The sequence below is a fragment of the Myiozetetes cayanensis genome, unplaced genomic scaffold (assembly GCF_022539395.1).
Source record: "Myiozetetes cayanensis isolate MyiCay16 unplaced genomic scaffold, myiCay2020 scf27, whole genome shotgun sequence".
Taxonomy (NCBI): Eukaryota; Metazoa; Chordata; class Aves; order Passeriformes; family Tyrannidae; genus Myiozetetes; species Myiozetetes cayanensis.
In genome coordinates, this window is record NW_026087488.1 from 780,733 (window position 1) to 798,705 (window position 17,973).

A 17,973-nucleotide genomic window follows, 5' to 3' on the forward strand; every position below is an offset into this window, starting at 1 on the left:
GCAAACATACCTTCTGTCTGTAAGGTTCCTTGTCCTATCTTCTCTAGATCTCAGTTTAAGTACCTCCTTGCCTGGTTTCAATCCACCATATTTAACCATTTTCAATATTAAACCACACACAAACAGTGCTAATCAATCTCTAGAGCTCCTAGCCAAAAACAAGGACTCCATCATTTCCTAAAAAAAAAAATCCCTGAAAAGCAGGTCAGAGCACAGCATTACCCAGCTCCGAAGCAGAGCCCGCTCCACACCAGCCACCATTTTCTATGATAAAAATCTGTCTGGCAACCGATTAGAGGAACAACAACAAAGCAACAGAAATAGCGCAGGTTGGGGTGGGGGTTCAGAGCTTCCTCACCCCTCAGAACTGTGCGCACAGAGAGCAAACAGGATCCCAAATTCCAGGCTGGTGTTCCCCACCTACCTGCAGGCCGGCCAGGTGGGCGCAGCCCAGCCCTCTGACGGCGCGCAGCGTGACCGGCTCGCTGCTGTCCATGCTCTCCGCAGCCTTAGCTGTTGCCCAACGCCACAAACAGTGCATTGTTATTACTGTAATCTCTTCTAGAACTAAAGGATTTTACAAGCAGTCATTATTCTTGTTTTAAATATAGGTTTTCAAAGAAATAAAGGAGCCTAACAACACGACAGCAATTGTAACTGCCAGAGCTTTCGAGCGCTCGAGCTTCACGATGTCTAGAGCAAGTCACCGAGCAAAAATAGTCCTCACTCTGGAGTGGAGGAGTCAGCAGATATTCTAAATTGGAGCTGGTGCTCTATTTCTGACAGGAGAGCCTGGGAGCTTCTGTGCTTCCCTGCATGGCAGCTTTATTTGGGAGAGGACTGGGGGGGGCGAGCGGAGGGGAGGGGAGAGAGAGAAACAGAGCATTGTTTCTCTCACCGCTGAGCCAAAGAACTCTTGCAATTAGGCTGCTTTTCAAAGGTGTTATGTCACAGATTAGCACAATCTTCAAAATACTCCTCCCAGCAACACCAGAAATGCAAAGGGAATCAGAATCCTTTAAAAAAGCAAAAAGCCTCATGAACTCAGGCCTTTTTCCTGATCTGTCCCTGACAAACAGAGGGCCTGGAGAGCCCTCCACCTGCACCTCCTCCTGTGCTGTACCTGCTGTTCTGTTCAGCTCTCAGGGCAGCCTCCGGTGCAGCTATTCTGAGACTCTACAGGTACTTGGCAACTCCTCCAACAAGCTGCAGAACCTAAAAGACCCAAGAAGACAGGGCTGTGTGCCTACATAAATACACTATGACAACACTTGTGGGGTTTTCCTTCCCTCTGGAGCACTTTTTGGAGGCCTTAAGAAAGAAAACCCAGTATGGCTATTTCCATTTTCCAGTGAGCTGAGAGTCTCTTAGAGCTAGGAAGCTGTTCCCAGTGTACCCTGTACACAGAACAGGCAGAGACTCGAGGGGCTCCATTTGCACTGTGTGAGCTGCTCAGCCACCTCTGTAACGTCTACCCCACCACCTCTCCCCCCAGTCCTGCCACAGGCTGTGCACAAAGCAGGAAACCATTCCAGAGTATGTAATAACTAATCTATTAAAGCTCCTGCTGTCAGTGATTTCCATTTTGAAAGCTTTCGGCTGAAATGCAGTTCAACATGCTCTATGAAATCTAAGCAACAGCAGGAATGATCCCCGATACCTGTGACATTTCTGAAAGGAAACTCATCCCAGACAGCTCATGCACTGTGCTGATGTCAGTGTCAAACACCAACAGTGCTGCATTGCTATTTTCTGGGCAGTGCAGTAACGGAACCAAAAAAAAGCCCTGCAAGAACAGAGCACTCAGTTTATTAGCCCAGCTATTTCCACTTCTCCCAGCTCAGCCTGTTCCAGCACGGCTACCCAGACATTATTTTAATGACCCATCAGGTACTGCAGTTCTCCTGTCCAGCTAATACAGATGCTACAGAAGCTGTTTGCAGCTGCTTGAAATGGATGCAGAACTCTTAAAAAATAACCATACATTTGGAATCCCAGAAGAATTTCACTGCTTTGAACACCTCTTGTAATTCTGTCCCAGAGAACAAAAGGCAGCGTTCACTACACTGGGCACTGCCTGGGAGGGGGCAGCAAGAGAGCACGAATCAAAATAATAAAGAGCTGGACAATTCTTCCTGCCTTAGACCAAACCTGAATTTGTTCGCCCCTTTGAGTGACCACACACACGGAAGGGCAGTCCCAACCCTCTCTGCTCCCTGAATTAGCAGGATGTGGCAGATTTGAACTGTCCACCTCCCTCCCCCCTTCTCTTCACCTCTTCCCTGCCCCCAGTTCTGCAGGCACCACAAAGGATTTATAAAAGAGCTACAAAGACATTCTTTTAGGCTCAGGCAGTTCCAGTAACCTTAGAAACAACACTAGCTGGGAGCCTGGCAGTTTGGCCACAGCAACAGGCTGCTTTTATCCTCTCATTGTCACTGCTGCACCTTCAGCCCCGCCACCCAAAACCTCGCTGGGCTGGAAGGCAATACCAGCATCACATTCAAAAATGAACAGTAGGGAATTAAAGGAACAACTACTGGGTCCTGAACTCATCCTGTTTCACCAGAGACCACTTTGTTACATCAGGACCAAGCTGGAATAACTCACAAGGAAATTTGTGGAATTTTTCACTTGGGCTGATTCCTGCTGAAGTCAAACAAAATTTTTGGTTGTTTAAGGATCAAAGGAAGCTGAGTGAGAACACTGTGACCTACAGAGGCAAAAACAGGGAAAAGAATGGAAAAACCTTTTCTGCCTTGTTCAGCTGTGAGTGGACTGAGCTCTGTGTGTGGAATTGTAACTGTTGGTTCTTTCTTGGGTAGTGCTGGACACAGAACACAGTGTGGTAGTGTACTGTTACTATCTAAAAGGTAGTAAGTGATTAAGTGGTGCAGTTGTTCTCAGGCCCAGGGGGCAGGAGAGGAGGCCCTGGTGGTGCAGGACTTTTGTCTCACCCAGAGCAACAAGTGTGAGTGTTGCTTCAAACGCTGTTTTGAGGAGATGCCCAGTAAGTCTGGAAGGAGGACAGTGGGAAGGGAGGGTTTCAGCACTGCTCTGGCAGAGAGGAAGCTCCCTTCCCACCACAAGTCCCCCTGTGTACCCACAGACTCCCACCTTGCCTGAAAGTTCAGGGACCACCTTAAACCCAGCAGGCAGCTGGGACTGTTCTGAAGGGCCAGGCAGGCTGTGTGCTGAGGGCTGCCTTCCCCGTGCTCACCTGCACAACTTCTTTCCTCACGTTGACGATGTCCAGCCAGTCGTTGAAGCGGGGGTAGCTGTTGAGCTCGGCCGTCCTGTCGCTCAGGGGCACGCTGAGCTTGCACTGCCGCTGCCTGTGGATGTAGTCGATCAGCTTCACCTGCGGGGACACAGAGCCCACCCTTCAGTTCTGGGGACACGCTGCCAGCTCCCAGGCAGTGCCTGTGCAAAGGGCTGCTGGTTCGGGAGCAGGGCTCTTTCAGGACGTGGCAGTGACACACTTTGAGCACGCAGGGAGATCCACGCAGAGCATCTCCCTCACACTGAGCATCTCTGCTCCTCAACATTCCAGCACAAGGCAGGCCCATCCCTGCAAGACTCTGCTCTAAACCCCATCAACAACAGTGCAGTGCAGAGCCTGGGTGTCTCGCCAAACTATGAAAGGGATCCAAACCATTTGAAACAACTCATTACGTTCATTTGGAGGCACTGCACACGTACACACAACCTCTCTGGGGATGCCGTGGGCATCACCAGTCCAACCTGCAGGACTGACTGCCTGCCCATCCCTTGGTCCTGCATGTTTACTGAATTCTCTTACATCTGGTCTTCATTTGGTCTAGAAGATCAGTGAGGCAGGAATAGCCAAAGTACCCAGAGACTGTCAGGCTGTTATCTGATGGGCATTTCTACTAAAAAATCAACATTGACAGCAGTTAACTTAAGCGAAAAAAATTCAGGCAGTTGGACTAGCTGATTGCTGTACATCTTCTATTCTATTCTAAAGTTTTATTCCAAAGTTTTTATCACCTGACCATCTTGTGGCAAAGGCACTACACAGAATTCTTCACTTTGGACACAGAAGAATAAGACAGCAAGAAGGAATATTATCTGTGTCTGATGTTTGCTCACCAAAAAGAAAATACTCCAAGATTGCTCACTGTGTCACACGTTCCCGTGGGGCAGGCTTAAGCTTCAAAACATTCCTAACAAAACAATGCCTTAAAGCAAGTTAGTTGATCTGTGATTTATAGACCAAAACATGTTCTTAGTCAACAAATTTTACCATTTGGGACAAGATCAGACTAAGAATGCAAAGAAAAAAACAAACATGCATTCTTTGGCCATTATAATGTCTCTCCTCTTACAGTTCAAGTGCTTTCCTATGAAGCTAGCTGAGGGTTTGTTTTATGAGCCATCCAACCCTTACAGTTTATCAGGTATAACAAGTTTGTCTCTGCCCACACACTGAACTCTGACAGCAGTGCCGATTTTTGAGATTTATCAAAAAGTGATTCCAAGTCTCCATGCCATGCCCACAGCGAGGCACAGCAGTGCCATTCCCAGGAGAGACAGCTGTGCAGTGCAGCACTGCCACGTCCTAGAAACTCAGCCATCCCTCCTCATCCACACTGACCACCCTGCTGGCACCACAGGAACCTTTTCACCACAGCTTCCTAACACGGCTTTGGAGCAAAAGGCCTACAAGAAATGACCTTGGAAATCCCACTCCCTCGCTCTCAGTACCTCTTTTTCTAGAAAGGAGCTGACAGCACTTCCCGTTGTACCCCCCTTGTCTGGCTGCTCTGGCCAGACCCCAGGCTGCGGGACATTTTTTTTTTGCTTAAAAAAATACAGGTTCTTTTCACTTCCCAAGTCTCCTCCATGGCCCCAACTCCTAAGACACTGCTGGAAGGGACTCTGTGCAGCACGGGTTTCAATGTCAAACTTTTCTTTGTTGGGCTGTAACAAACCCTTAATTCTCCAAAATGGACAAGCAGTCTGACAGCACAGATCTTAGATGGCCAAGGCTGCTTTTCCCAGGATAACTCCTTTGCATTTACTCCTCACGTCCAAATTTGTTTTCCCCTAGTCCTATAAATAGTATATTTGCATTCTCTTCCCGCCCTCCGTGCACCACGCTTCTCCCCTAGGATGAATTTCATTCTGTTATTTCCTGCCCAGACTTTTAACTAAACTACATGGTTTGGCTTTAATAGCTGAGCTGTTGCAAAACCCTTTTCTGAGAATATAATAAAAATTCTGGGTTCAGTGACGCACGTAAAAAGCCACAACCAGCACGCAGGTCTCCAGCCACAAACTAGACTGAGAGATAAAGCCAATGGGAGCTACTCACTGCCTGCTTGCTAAATGGCACGTCCCACTCATCACAATGGCAAACCCCACACCAGGAGCAGCAATACTCCAACTGCCTTAAACCCACAGAGCTGGGAAAGGACGAGAGCAGAGATGGACACGGAGCAGCTGGAGTAAAGTGCTATTCCCAGGGCAGAGCCCTCCTGCTCTGCCTGGGGTCTGATGGCCAGGACGCCCCCATCTCACTTGCTCTGAGAAGCCCACATGCTGCAAGGTATTCCTGGATGCATGTTCATCCCCTTACAGAGCTCTGAAAATATCCCTGTACAGCACAGATGAGAATCAGGCCCCAGAAGTTTAGGAAAAAAACTGCCAAGCTCGTACTTTTCTATTTATTTATACAAAATAAACAGCAGCTCTCTTGAGACACAAGTTTGCCCGTATCCATGACCTCAAGCCAACAGTTGGGACTTTCAAACAACGACAAACAAAGAGCAAACCCCGGCAAGTTTCTCAGCTGCAGTTCTGCAGACATGGCACAGGAAAGCAGTGGCATCTGTGAAACCAGATCACACAGGCAGATATTGCAAGGGTGAGCTGGAAGAATTCTGTATTCAAACTGCAGCCCAGGTATTTCTGACCTGTGGTTAACTGATCAGAAATCACATTCTAATTTAACATTTGTCAAACAATGTTAATAGTCGCGGTGCCTCACCAGAGAAATTACATTTCATGCATTTAGGGGTCAACCCTCTCCCAGCTTCTTGTCGTTTATGTTTTATTCATGTTTAGAAAAGTGGCATCTTGTTCCAGTAGTCATTAAAAGGCATTAACTCGTTGCAGTCTTTGCACTTGGTCAAAACCCAATCAGTCTGAATTCAATGCACTTGATCCAAATAAACAGGGAGAAAGGAACAGAGGCTAGAAGAGTTTGCCTTTTTCTTAGCTTATTCTCATGCTTTTGATCCACATATCTTGAAATACCCCCTCTAAATGAAGCAAAGATAATTCTTTTCCATTAAAAAAAAAAAAGGGAAAAATCAAGGCACAGAATGGAGATTATAAATAAAACAACCTGGGGACAGGCACAGGGACTCTGCTATGCCAAAGTGCCAACTGAGATGTCTTCAGAATATCAACAGTTGGAGACCAAGTTTGATTCAATCATACATTTCATAACCAAATGTCATGTTTCCACACTTTCACAAAACTTGTAATCTGCTCTCTGAAGCCTGCAACTTTTCTTGTTGACTTGAAACATTTGCAATGTTTACAAGAGGGGTTTGTCAATACTCCAACCAAACAACTGTCATTATTTAATCAACAAATCCAGCACATGTTCAAAAGCAGACCCTATTGCCCCTGTCCCAGATGAACAGGGGAGCCTGGCAGCACTCGAGCAGACAAGAAATATGAGCTGACACCAACCCTTCCAAGCCTAAAGCCAGTCCTGCCCTGCAATCTGGGAGCTGCCGGCTTTAAAAGCATCAGATCAATGTATGGCCCAGCTCTTACATGTGGCTCAGAGAAATGCAAATCATCTATCTTGCTTCAGACAGGAATTAATCAGGAAGGAACTGCTCTATTAACCTCCTGCCAAGAAGCAGCCCAGAGGGCAGGGAGCAGTCTCTGCAGCATGGCCTGCTGCAGCAGGACACTGCACTGGCCAGGCCAGCACCACACAGGGAGGGAGCTTCTGCATTTCTGCCCCCTGAAACAGAGGACAAAACTTCTGAACTCAGAGTTTATCTGCATGGGGCACTGGGGAAAGTCGAGTGAGTCATCTGAGGGCATCCAGTGAAAGTGGATTCACTTCACACCTTTAGCTGACTCTTATCTCTTTTCCCCAGTGCCATTAAATACACAAACCCTAAGTCAGACCAAAAAAAAACCTCTTAGGCAACCTGAGCACTGAAGCAAACATAAAAAGGTCAGAATTGGACTTGCCAAATTTGTCTCTGAAGTCATGCTCAGCAACCATGTGAGAAACTGATAAAGATCTCACCAGCCATTGGCAGAGCAGGAGCATGTGAGTGCACTTTGAGGGCACTTTCTCAAAGTCATCGAGTTTAAAGTGAAAAAAGGTGCAGCTGGTTGATCCAGGGATGGGAAGGAACAAGTATTTCAGTTTTATACAGCAAGCTGTGAGCTGGGGCAGAGCCTGGGATGTGGGGAGCTCAGTCAGCCCTTGTGCAGGAGGTCCCCGAGGAACCAGCCCCTCCCTGAGCCCCTGGCACAGCCCAGCAGTGCAGGGTCAGTGCTGTCAGCCCCAGGGGCCAGCTCTGAAATGGCCACAAGGACAGCCCTTCCCTCGGGGGTCTGGGACAGATGAGCACAACAGAGCCTTTCCAGTATAGTGAGAACTGAACCAATGCCTGATTTTGACTGTTTTGAACCCAAATCTGCTTGGTGAAATGCAGAGAGTGGGTCTGTACCCCTTTCACATGACATGCTCATTTTGCAGTGAAATCCAATCCAATCTTTTTCATAGAACATTTTGTTCAGCCACACAAAACTATTCCTCCCATCTGTGCTTCCATTAGGAACACTCAGATAATGCAGGATTCAGCTGGAGAGTCTTACAATCTTGCAAACTTCCAGGCTACCTTGAGGTCAGCATGGAATTCAAAAAGCTCTTTCCAAAGCAAGCAGCGGGACTGCACAGGAGCAAAATGCATAACCTAAAGTAAGAAGAACAGATGCAAAACACATTTCATTTCAAGGAATTATTTGTATCCTAAAAAAATAAGGTCAGTTTGTCACCCACATGCCTTTGCCCTCAAAAACAGCAGAACTGAGGTTACTAAAGGATGATGTTATGACCATGAGCATGGCCAAGGTATCAGAGAAATATCTGGTAGCAGACTCATTTGTTTCTTTGAGATTGTACCTGAGAAAAGGGGCTCACTTACATGGCAGACACTGACCTGCAGTCTGTGGAATTCACATTGTCTTACTTGAACCCAATTGACCCATCCAGCAAGATTCATGACAGCGAGCAGGACTCCTGCCCAAAATGTGAGGCCTGGCTTCTGGTTCTAGCTGTGCTAAAACAGTAGCCAGAGTGTTTGCTCCTTAGGTCCGTGCAATCACAGGCACCAGGCACGTAGGTGTCTGCTGTGCTGCACCACAGGCACAGACCCCTGGAACAAGATAGGTTGTACGACAGTGCCACTGCTGTGAACGCCACAAGCACCTCAGTAGCACTGACACACTCACAGGACCCCATGTGGTAGCACCATGTTAAAAATAAGAAAGAGGAAGAAGGATTAAAAATAATTTGCACAAAGTGAAGGAGCAGCTCTAAAAACAGCTCATGAAAGCCCTTCCAGTGCCCTGCTCTAACCACTGGCTCAGGGCAGCAGAGCTTTGACAGGCAGAGGCTGTCAGAAGGATGACAGGGAGGGGAGGAAGCACCTGGCTGGCAGTTCCACTGGCAGTGCCCCTCAGCTCAGGGGCTGTGGGCAGTCTGGGTGCCAGCCCCGCTCGCAGCTTCCGCCCGGAGCAGCGGCTGCTGCCGAGCCCGGCCGTGCTGAGGGACCCCGGCTGTGCTCAGAGCACAAAAGGAAATCGTTTCTAATGCACTGCTGAACAAACCCTGCAAAGCAGGACCCAGCACAGCCCAGCAGAAAAGTGTACAGGCGAGGTATGCTGGAGGGGGGGAAGCCTTGAGAGGAATTAGTAAATGCAAGCACAGAGAACTAGACGGGTAGGGAGAGATGGAACACCAGATGGATGGATTTTCCTTTGAACTCTCAGTCAAGCCTGAGGCTGACACAATAGCCACTGCCCAAACACTACAGTATGTTATTTCTGCTTTGTCAGATGATGCAGACAGCATCATTTCTGGGTCACTTGGAGGCCACATACCACTCCTTTTCTCTCCCCTCCTCTCTTTTTCACACTCCCAGTGACTGAGGCTGTAAACACTCAGTTGAGGTCTTCCCAGCTAAGAGTGGGAGGATGAAACTCCACAAGCAAGTGGTTCCCTGTGCCTGATAACATGATTCTCTTCAAAGATTTCACCCTAGTGAGGCATCTGAGCCTAATGCAGCTACAGGAACAGTCCTCTGCTAAATATCAGAGATTTCGCCCCCAGTGAACACTGAAAATGAAAGTCCTCCCCCTTTCTTTGCAACCTGAGGACAAGCAACTGCAACAGAGGGACTGAGAGTGCTCTGCAAGACCCAGAACTGTACCTGCCACTTGCTGAGCTGTCCTGCTGCTGCCACCTCAGATCTGCAGCTCTGCCTGCTCTCATCTCACAGCTCTCCAGCACCCAGCGAGCTTCTTCACCTCAGCCATGCTTCATTAGGCTCAGCTCTATTTCCCTACGGGGCACAGGCACTTCCCCTGGCACCAAGCCTATACTGAAGGATATGGTGACTCCAGACCTCCAGACTTGTGGAGGTTTCCCACTCCTCATGAAATTCATGCATGGCCATTTAGCAGGCTCATGGATTTAAGGACTAAAAGGAAGCTTCTCCCTTTGGCAAGACATCAGAAAGGTTCTCCTGAGATCCCTTCTAGGGATTCTACATCGTTTGAGACACTGACCTACATCATAACAGCACTGACAGAAATCTGGAGAGCCTCACGAAATGTAAGACTTCCATCTCCCTGCCCCAAGCAAAGATCTGCCCTGAGTGCATCTTTCTTGACAGTTGGGAACTGCAGGCTCAGATCCTTCCTCCTTCTTGCAGGTTCCTCAGCAGAGCCCTGCAGGCCGGATTCCTTGAGCCCTGGGCAGCGTTAGGAGCTGACCGACTGGGGTGCCTGTGCCTCTGAGTGTGGACAAGGCTCAGTTCCTGGTCACTTAGAGTGTCCCCTGTGCTACGAGTCTGTCGGGTGCTCACACCCCAATACCACACAGGCTTCTCACAGCACTGCAGTAAACAAGCACTGTATAATTTCCCTGCTGTAGCCCACACAGTCCTCCAGAGGTGAATGCAGCCCGAAGATAACACTAATTCTATGCCTCTCTAACTATAATTATTCAGTATCGCTGCAAACCCACTGTATCTCTCCTCCCATAACGAAAACAACTACCCGCAATCCCCCGTGGACTTTACAGTGACTGCAGCCACAAGGCAGCAGTGACAGGGAGAAAGACTCCAGCAGGTTTAGGATCTGGAAAGCACCAGGCCATTCTCTGGGGATGGAAGTTGTGTTACAAGTCATGGATCTCTCTGTAAAATTCAAAACTTACAGTGCCTTTAGAGAGAATATCCTCCATAATTTTTATGATTGCACTAATCACACACCTGTAAAAGAACTCTCAGGTATATTTGACTGATGGTGGGGGGGTGGAAATGAAGACACCACCAATCTGTGCATGTGTAAACTTACAGCCAAATAAAGTAGGAGAGTTCAGAGCAGAGAATATAAAGACAGACATTTCCTTTGGCAAGGTCGGGAAGGGAATGACTAATTGTAGGTCCCATCATATTCCTGCACTTCCCCTTCCTCGTTGCAAGCCTCATTCTGCAAGGTCCTGAGCACCCCCAGCTCTCCCAGGCAGGGAGGTCTGAGGGAACACCTTCATGCCTGTCCTGGCCACTCCCCGTCCACTCTGAGGGAACTGTGAGCAGGAACCAGGCTCCTTTAATGGGGCAGTTTCCTGCCCACAGTGCTGTCCCCAGCACACTTCTCTTCCCCTCGCCTTCCCAGCCATCCCCTTTGGTCTCACACATTTCTATTTCTGCAGCCTCAGTAAAATCCATGCACAAACCTCCAGTTTCTTCCATTCCCTCATGTACTGGCAGGGGAATGAGACAGATTAGCAGCTTGCTCTCTGCAGCACTCGGGCTTATTAGCAGACCAAGGGAAGGAAACAAAACACAACAAAATCAAATCCTCTGCTTGTTTCACTCAATTATTTGAGCACTTCAAGAGTTCCACCTTTCCCTCCTCCCCTGACACACATTTTCCCAGATTGCTGCTGGTCTGGGCTTTGGGGAAGAGGTTTATACAGGACAAGGCTCTGTAGGAGCAGGTTGCAGGTCTTGGAGCTGAAGACATTCTGTCTCTGCACCCTGGGAATCTTTGCTAAGAAACCTTATCCTGTGAAATGCTCCAAATTATTGGCTTTCTGCTAGAAAGAATGGAGCTATTTGGGCAAGGACTGGGGTCACATTTCTCTTTTCACAGACACTGCGTGAGAAAGCTGCCATGGCTCACTGCTCACATTTTGTTTTTCCCAGAATCTCTTCGGGGCTCTCTCTTACTGGTTCACATTTGCCCACAGCAACCACGTGGGGGTTCGATCGTTTGCTTAAGCACAAGTACAGGATTTAGAGTGGAGACACCTGCACTCAGATTCCCACCCCACAGAAGAACATTTTTTCACGTGACTGAGAGTTTCACCTAAACCATGTTACACTCACTTAGGAAGCAGAGGAAAATGCAGTTGCCAACCCAGTAATAACTGTATGAGGAAAAATACAGAGGGGACTGATAAGCAGCCATAAACTAGCCAGTTCTGCAACAGCTACTTGGCATCATACAGCAGCCTGGAAAGATTTTAATCAACACTTGAAAAAAGATCACGAATACAAAGATAACAAACTCCAAGCTCAGCATTTTCAGGCAGATACAATATCCATTACTTTTGTGAATTCCACATAAACTTCACACAGCACATCTGTCTCAGTGCCTGAGCAGAACAGGAGGTGGCGGCTGGGGTTGGATTCTGTTTGGGTTTGTTTGTGTGAGAGAAGTGTTATTGTCACCGTTTGCTAAAACCGAGACTTTTCCATGAAAGTGTTTCAGGCAAGTTTCTCATTTTCAAAGCATTCTATGGAACCAAATTAAAGTTCTCAGAACATATTTTTCTAATAAAAACCTGCATTTAAAAATACTTAACTTCTGCATTAAATGTACAATAGAAGGAAATATGCTGGTTCAGGGTTAGAGTTTAAGCATTCTTCTTGTGTGTCCAAAAATTATTTTATGCAGAATTTGCGAAAAGTCTGAGCCTGACTTTTCACTCCAGTTGGGGACTGGTAAAAGGCCTTTGGAGCAGGAAAGTTCTCACATTTGCCATCACTTCCACAATTTAGAAAACTATCCAATTTCTGCAAAGCAATTTCTACACCTGCTTGCCTTCACTGCAGTTCTCTGCTTTACACCATTCACTTTTCATGCTCTGCAGGCTCTTTAGGAAACACTTCAGAATAGTCCTTCACCCCCCTGCTGTACTGCATGTCCTTAGGCACATGCCTTTTGTCTGGAAGCATCTCCTCCGATTCTGTGCTGGAGCAGGGCTGAGCAGGCTCTGGGTGCAGGAGGGACTCACTGCCCTGAGCCCCAGCGACAGAAACCACACACAAACAACTGCTTAGGAGAAAAGAAAAAGCCATTGTCACAGCCTGTGTGCTACCCTGCCATGGAAATACTCCCCTCCTAAGGAGCAGGGGAACACAAAGGGATTCTGTGTTGCATTTCCCTGCCTGTGAACACAGTTCTGAGTGCTGGATACAAATTCAGGCCGTAAGAGTTGAGATTTGTCCCTGCAGCCAAACAGCTCTTACCCTTATGCAAAGATCACTCATGGTTTTGTCATTTACAGAACCTCACCTTGATCCTTCCAAAAGGCAGATGGATAAGTTAGACATTACTGAAAACCCTCAATTCCCATGGATGCAATGCCACACCTGTGCAGTGGAGGACTCTAAACACCACCGGGACTCTACTACACCTTCTGCCAGGGGTGATACAGAACACTGCTCAGAGCAACAAGGCCAGAAACACAGGCAAGGCCTGTAAATGGTTAAGGGATCCAGCAGTGCTGCAGAGAGCTGCTTACCTGTCCACAGGCACCAAGTCAGTGCCCACACACAGCTTTCCTAATATCTGGCTTGTTTTAAAATAGAGCACATCAGCTCTCCTTCCACAGCTCAGCTGGTCTGAGGATTTCCACAGATCCAAAACTTACATCTCCTCAGCCATGCTGGGATAACTGAACAAAATTCTCTGTGTATCACCAGTCCTGCTTTAGAATCAGCTTCCGAGTCCAAAATGTCTTAAACAAAAAACTTTCTCCCTCCATCTTTCCTTCAGAGTCTTATTTCTCTTTTGTGTTTTGGCAAAGGGAATTATAAATTCAACTAGATTGTTTACAGTATAATCTTGAAGGTGAAAATAATTAGCAGTAGATTATTTTTAGCTTTCCAGACCTGATCTGACTCCAAGAACACTAAAATGATCCCAAACTTCCAGATGCCCTGATTTCCCAAAATGCTGGAGTAGGTGCTGTCTGTGCTGCCTGTGACCCCCCAGCAGAGCTGACATCAGAGCCCTGTGCTCAGCCAGGTTGCACACACACTTTGGGAGCTCCACACCAGCAGTGTGGCTGCCCAGGCCGCTCCTCAGCCGGGTGTTCCATGGTCTGGTGCCCATTTCCATGGCCTGCCTGCAAAAACCCTGCATGCCCAGTCTTGCCCCTAAACACTGCCACTGCCAATCATTTTCTTCTGATTGAGAAGAGAAAGGGGAGAGGACTGAGCACAGTCACCCAAAAATAGGAAGCTGTAGCATTACTCACTACCTTAAGGACTTGCCTGCTCTTCCTTTTCGATTACTCAGCAGATGCTCTTCAATCAGTTACTCAATTTCTACATGCACCTGCCAAAACCCAGTTTCTCAGGACACACATCCACCCACAGAATTCAGCAAGGCACGTCCTGCCCCCCCTCCTCCAGGGAGGAGGAACATGGATTTGGAGTGAGCCTGACTGCTTCAACCTGGAACAGCATCAGACCCAGCAGTGCACGGCTCACAGCCACCTGCTCCTTCCTCTGGCACAAGCTGAAATCTGCAAGGGTAGGATTCCCAAAAATCCTGCAACTGAGTTGCTTTGGAGGTCAGCTGCAATAAAAAAGAGCAAATCTACCAGCCCCATGAAGGAAAATGCTATTTCTAACAAAGCCAGAGTTCTTAAACATTCCAGTTTGCCCCACACACTACAGTCCCCAGTGCCAAGGCTCTCCGTTCTGCTCCAGGTGTGAGACTCACGAAGTGGAGTTTGCTTCAAGTATTAATACAGAGCGGGGGCTTCTGTGTGGTGGGGATTTTTTTTTGCTTCTTGCAGTGAAAGGGAGGAGGGACATGGCTGAAAAAAACACACATTAAAAAAAATATGTCAACTATAGGAAATTGCTTAACTGGAATGTGGCAACTTGCCACATTCTCTCTTTTAAGACAGCAAAACAGCTTTATTTTAACAAGCTGCTATGAGATTGCATTTTGGGATTGTCAGGGAGAACAAAATACACTAAAACCCACTCTGTTCAAAATGCTTTGAACTGTAAAGCAAGCTTCCTTAGTTCAGATTTTAAGAGGAAAAAAGAAAAGCTTTGGTATGTTCTGCCATGCAGTCGGATCAGAGATTTCAGTTTGCTCATCAGTTTTGGAGAATGCTCCCAGAGTGCTGTGTACAGGCACTGAGGTAAAAAATACGGGACTGAAAAATCTGTGCACGTAACTGAGACTGAGCTGCCAGGTAAAGCAGGTTCCTCACAGCTCAGCTCTACGAGAGACTCCTGCAGCAGTTCAAAAGTAAAACCCAGTCAGTGGAGGGTGGGAGCTTGCTTTATCTTCCCTCCAGGGCTGGGCATGCCATTTGGCCGTGGGAATCACAGGGTTTGCTTCCCTGCTCAGCCCTCCTTCCTCCTCAGCAACCAAACACGTAAACCCCCTGCAGCACCGCTCCAGTGCCCCTCTCTCTGCAGTGCCAGCTCCTTGGGTCAGCCCTCCTGCTCTCACAAATCAGGAGCACCCCAGGCTCAGGCAAACCTCTGGGCAGTGTCCCTGACTTCCAAGTGCAGGCAAAGGCAAGGGAGCAGAGAGCCCAGGAGGTCTCGGATGTGCCTCCCATCAGGAGTGTATTCCCAGTGCTCCCAAACCAACTCTCATGCAACACCATGAATAATCACATCTCCCAGTCAGGCTACAGGACAATTAACACAGCAGCCTGGATTTATCCAATTATTCCTGAGGCATCCTCAGCTTAAGTATCCCTTCTCCAAACACTCCTGACTTCCTCGTGTCCAAGCACCCACACTCCTACTGTATCACTGTACTGACTGCAGAGGGCTGAAGATTCCTGAGACTGAGCACTGCTGAGAAATTCCCTGCTATGCAGTTAGGAACAAGGGAGTACAGCACTCTGGACAGCCCATCACCCAAACCCACAGGAGGCACTTCCCTGCAGTGCATTACAGATAGAAAATCCTCTCCGAAAGCCCACTCCACTGGTGGAGTCAGTGTTACAGCAATGAGAATGAAGGAGTTTGAAGAAGTTTGGGTTAAACATGGGATGTGGGGAAAGGCTGTGAAGCAGAAGATGGTGTTGCAGAAAGGCTTTATTTATGGCCTTTTCCCTGATTTTGTTTTGAAGTTATGAGGTGAGCTCTGTGTTTTACTCTGCTATAAAACTGCTGTTGAGTTGCTGGGTGTCTCCCACTGTGTGTTAAATGAGGTTTTGTACTGGACTGGTTCTTCCTTCCTACTCCCCTGCTACTCTGCAGGGCCACGGACTGAGAGAGTGAGGCAACAGGAAGAGCAGGAGTGGAGGAGTCACCTCTGCAGAGACAAAGCAGGATGTGACCTCTGTTCCCTAAAGAGGGCACAAATGGTCACACCATGATATCCAAGCTGGTGTCTCCAGGAAAGACTATAGTAAGGACCAAAGTGAAGCTGTTAATCTTGGGTTAGAAACTGAATTTAATTTCATCAGTGGTGCTTTGTAGGAGGAACTTGGTAATTAACTGCAAGGAAGTCAAATTAGTGACTATTCTGACAGATTCTTGCTAAACTAAGCTCAAACACTCTAGTACTTGATGGAGCTTCAGCTCTACTAGACCTTGATCTTAGGAAGTGTTGGTGCTGCTCCTACATGAAAGCATCCAGCTCCTGCAGCCTTGGTGCTCTGCTCACCTAGGACAAAGTGTGTGGAAACCTGTGTGACCTGTTTGTCCAGCTCAGAGGTTCCCCTTCTCCACTGGCTGTGCTGCCCTACTAAACTCTGAATTTAACAGCCTATGACACAAGTACCACTGACCTGGAGGCTGTTTGTGCTTTCAAAGGGTGTATGTTCTGTGCTGGAAATGAGTCCCTCGATCCAGCCTGACTGTCCCATAATAATAACTGGAAATGAACCCTGGACCACGGGTTCCCAGCCACTCTGGGGTAGATCACGTTGCATAAGTGACAGCCAAGCCTGGGGGAGGGGAAGGCTCAGTGACAGGGAGCAGCACGTGCCTTCTGCCACAAAGACCCTCCTACAGCTGCACAAAGCTTCAGACAGGGATGATCTGTGTGAAACCAACAGCAATGGGACACAGAGAGTGGAAAATACTTTTGGGTTCCACAGCAGCTGAAAGCAGAGGGACCAGTCTATAAAGCCAACTACTATAGGGTTTCCCTTGAACTTGAACCTTGAGACTAGCAGATAACCTGCCAGGAGTGTGCTCCAGATATCCAACCCAGATAAGCAACGCTAAGGCTCCCTTTGTCTCCCAGCCAGGCCATCTGCAACAGCAGTGTGAGAATGACAGCACAATGCAGGTGCAGTTAAGTCCCTTCTAATCCCCACTTCCACACTGTCTTGTCCCAAACACTAAATAAAATCAGGACTAGAAGCGCTTTCTCTGAAATGTGTCTGCCCCAGCTGTAAAGACAAGCTAGAAAACCATGGCTAGTAGAAACCTCTCATGAATAGGCAGACTGCTTTCAGTTCCTCTCAGTGAGCCTGTAATGTGCTTGGCTTTCACTGGCCAACATTAGAACTCCTTCCTTGTCTTTGGTCCTTCTGGAGAATGAGGAAGGATCAAAGCACAGGGCTGAGTACAGACAGCCCTCCCTGTTATTGCAGGGGGAACTGCAGAGTACACAACTTCTCACCCCGATTGTTCCTACTGAGGAGCCTTTCAAAGCCTGCTGACACATCCAGGATTTCTACACAATAAGATTGTAAATTAGCTTTGTCTTTCACAAAAGGCTCATGACAAACGATGATTTCCAACGAGATACAATGACCTGCTAAATTGTCTGTTGGTCTCTTGGGGGGTTTCCAGGACCTCCCTGAACATCATTTCCTGAAGTCAAACAACTGCACTTTCCCACTGAAAGGACACATTGGTTGGGTAATGGTGGAGTCGCTTTCCTATATGCAATTCTTGATTCCCAACTGCATTAATAGCTCATTATTAGTCTCAGGAAAAGGTTCGAGCACTTACAAATTCAGAGAAAGACCTTAGGTGTTGATTCTTGATGCTGTGAAAGAGCTGAACGGCTGTTGCTGCAAAGTTCCAGGTACCCTTGGGTGGAGGCAGACTGGAACCCTCCCACCCTGGGGCTGTCACACAGAACGGGAGCTCAGCTGGGAGGACAGCAATGCTGCTGAAACATGCACTCAACAAGCTGAAAGAAGAAAAGATATCTTACAGCTGTGACATTTTCACCACCTTAAGGGACAGGTGAAATAAGCCAGAGAGAATCCTTCTGTATTCTAAAAATATCCACTTTCTCAGTTTATTATCCTTTGCTACTTAAGTGTTGTTTTTTACTCCCTTGCCCATTCACAACACACTTTAATATCAGATCAAATCTGAAGACAGTACAACAGTACTTGTGTTTAAATAGCTGGAGCTTCAAGTGAGGGTGAAGGGCACG

The 17,973-nt window shown here is 47.7% G+C and overlaps 1 protein-coding gene across 1 annotated transcript in view; it reads right to left on the reverse strand.

The window, feature by feature from the left end:
* Positions 1 to 17,973, reverse strand: part of KSR1 (kinase suppressor of ras 1) — a 50,385-nt gene that overhangs the window by 21,383 nt on the left and 11,029 nt on the right. Inside the window, exon 2 of the mRNA XM_050321814.1 lies at positions 3,221 to 3,361. Coding sequence (XP_050177771.1) covers positions 3,221 to 3,361 — 141 coding nt within the window. The remainder of the gene's footprint in view (positions 1 to 3,220; positions 3,362 to 17,973) is intronic.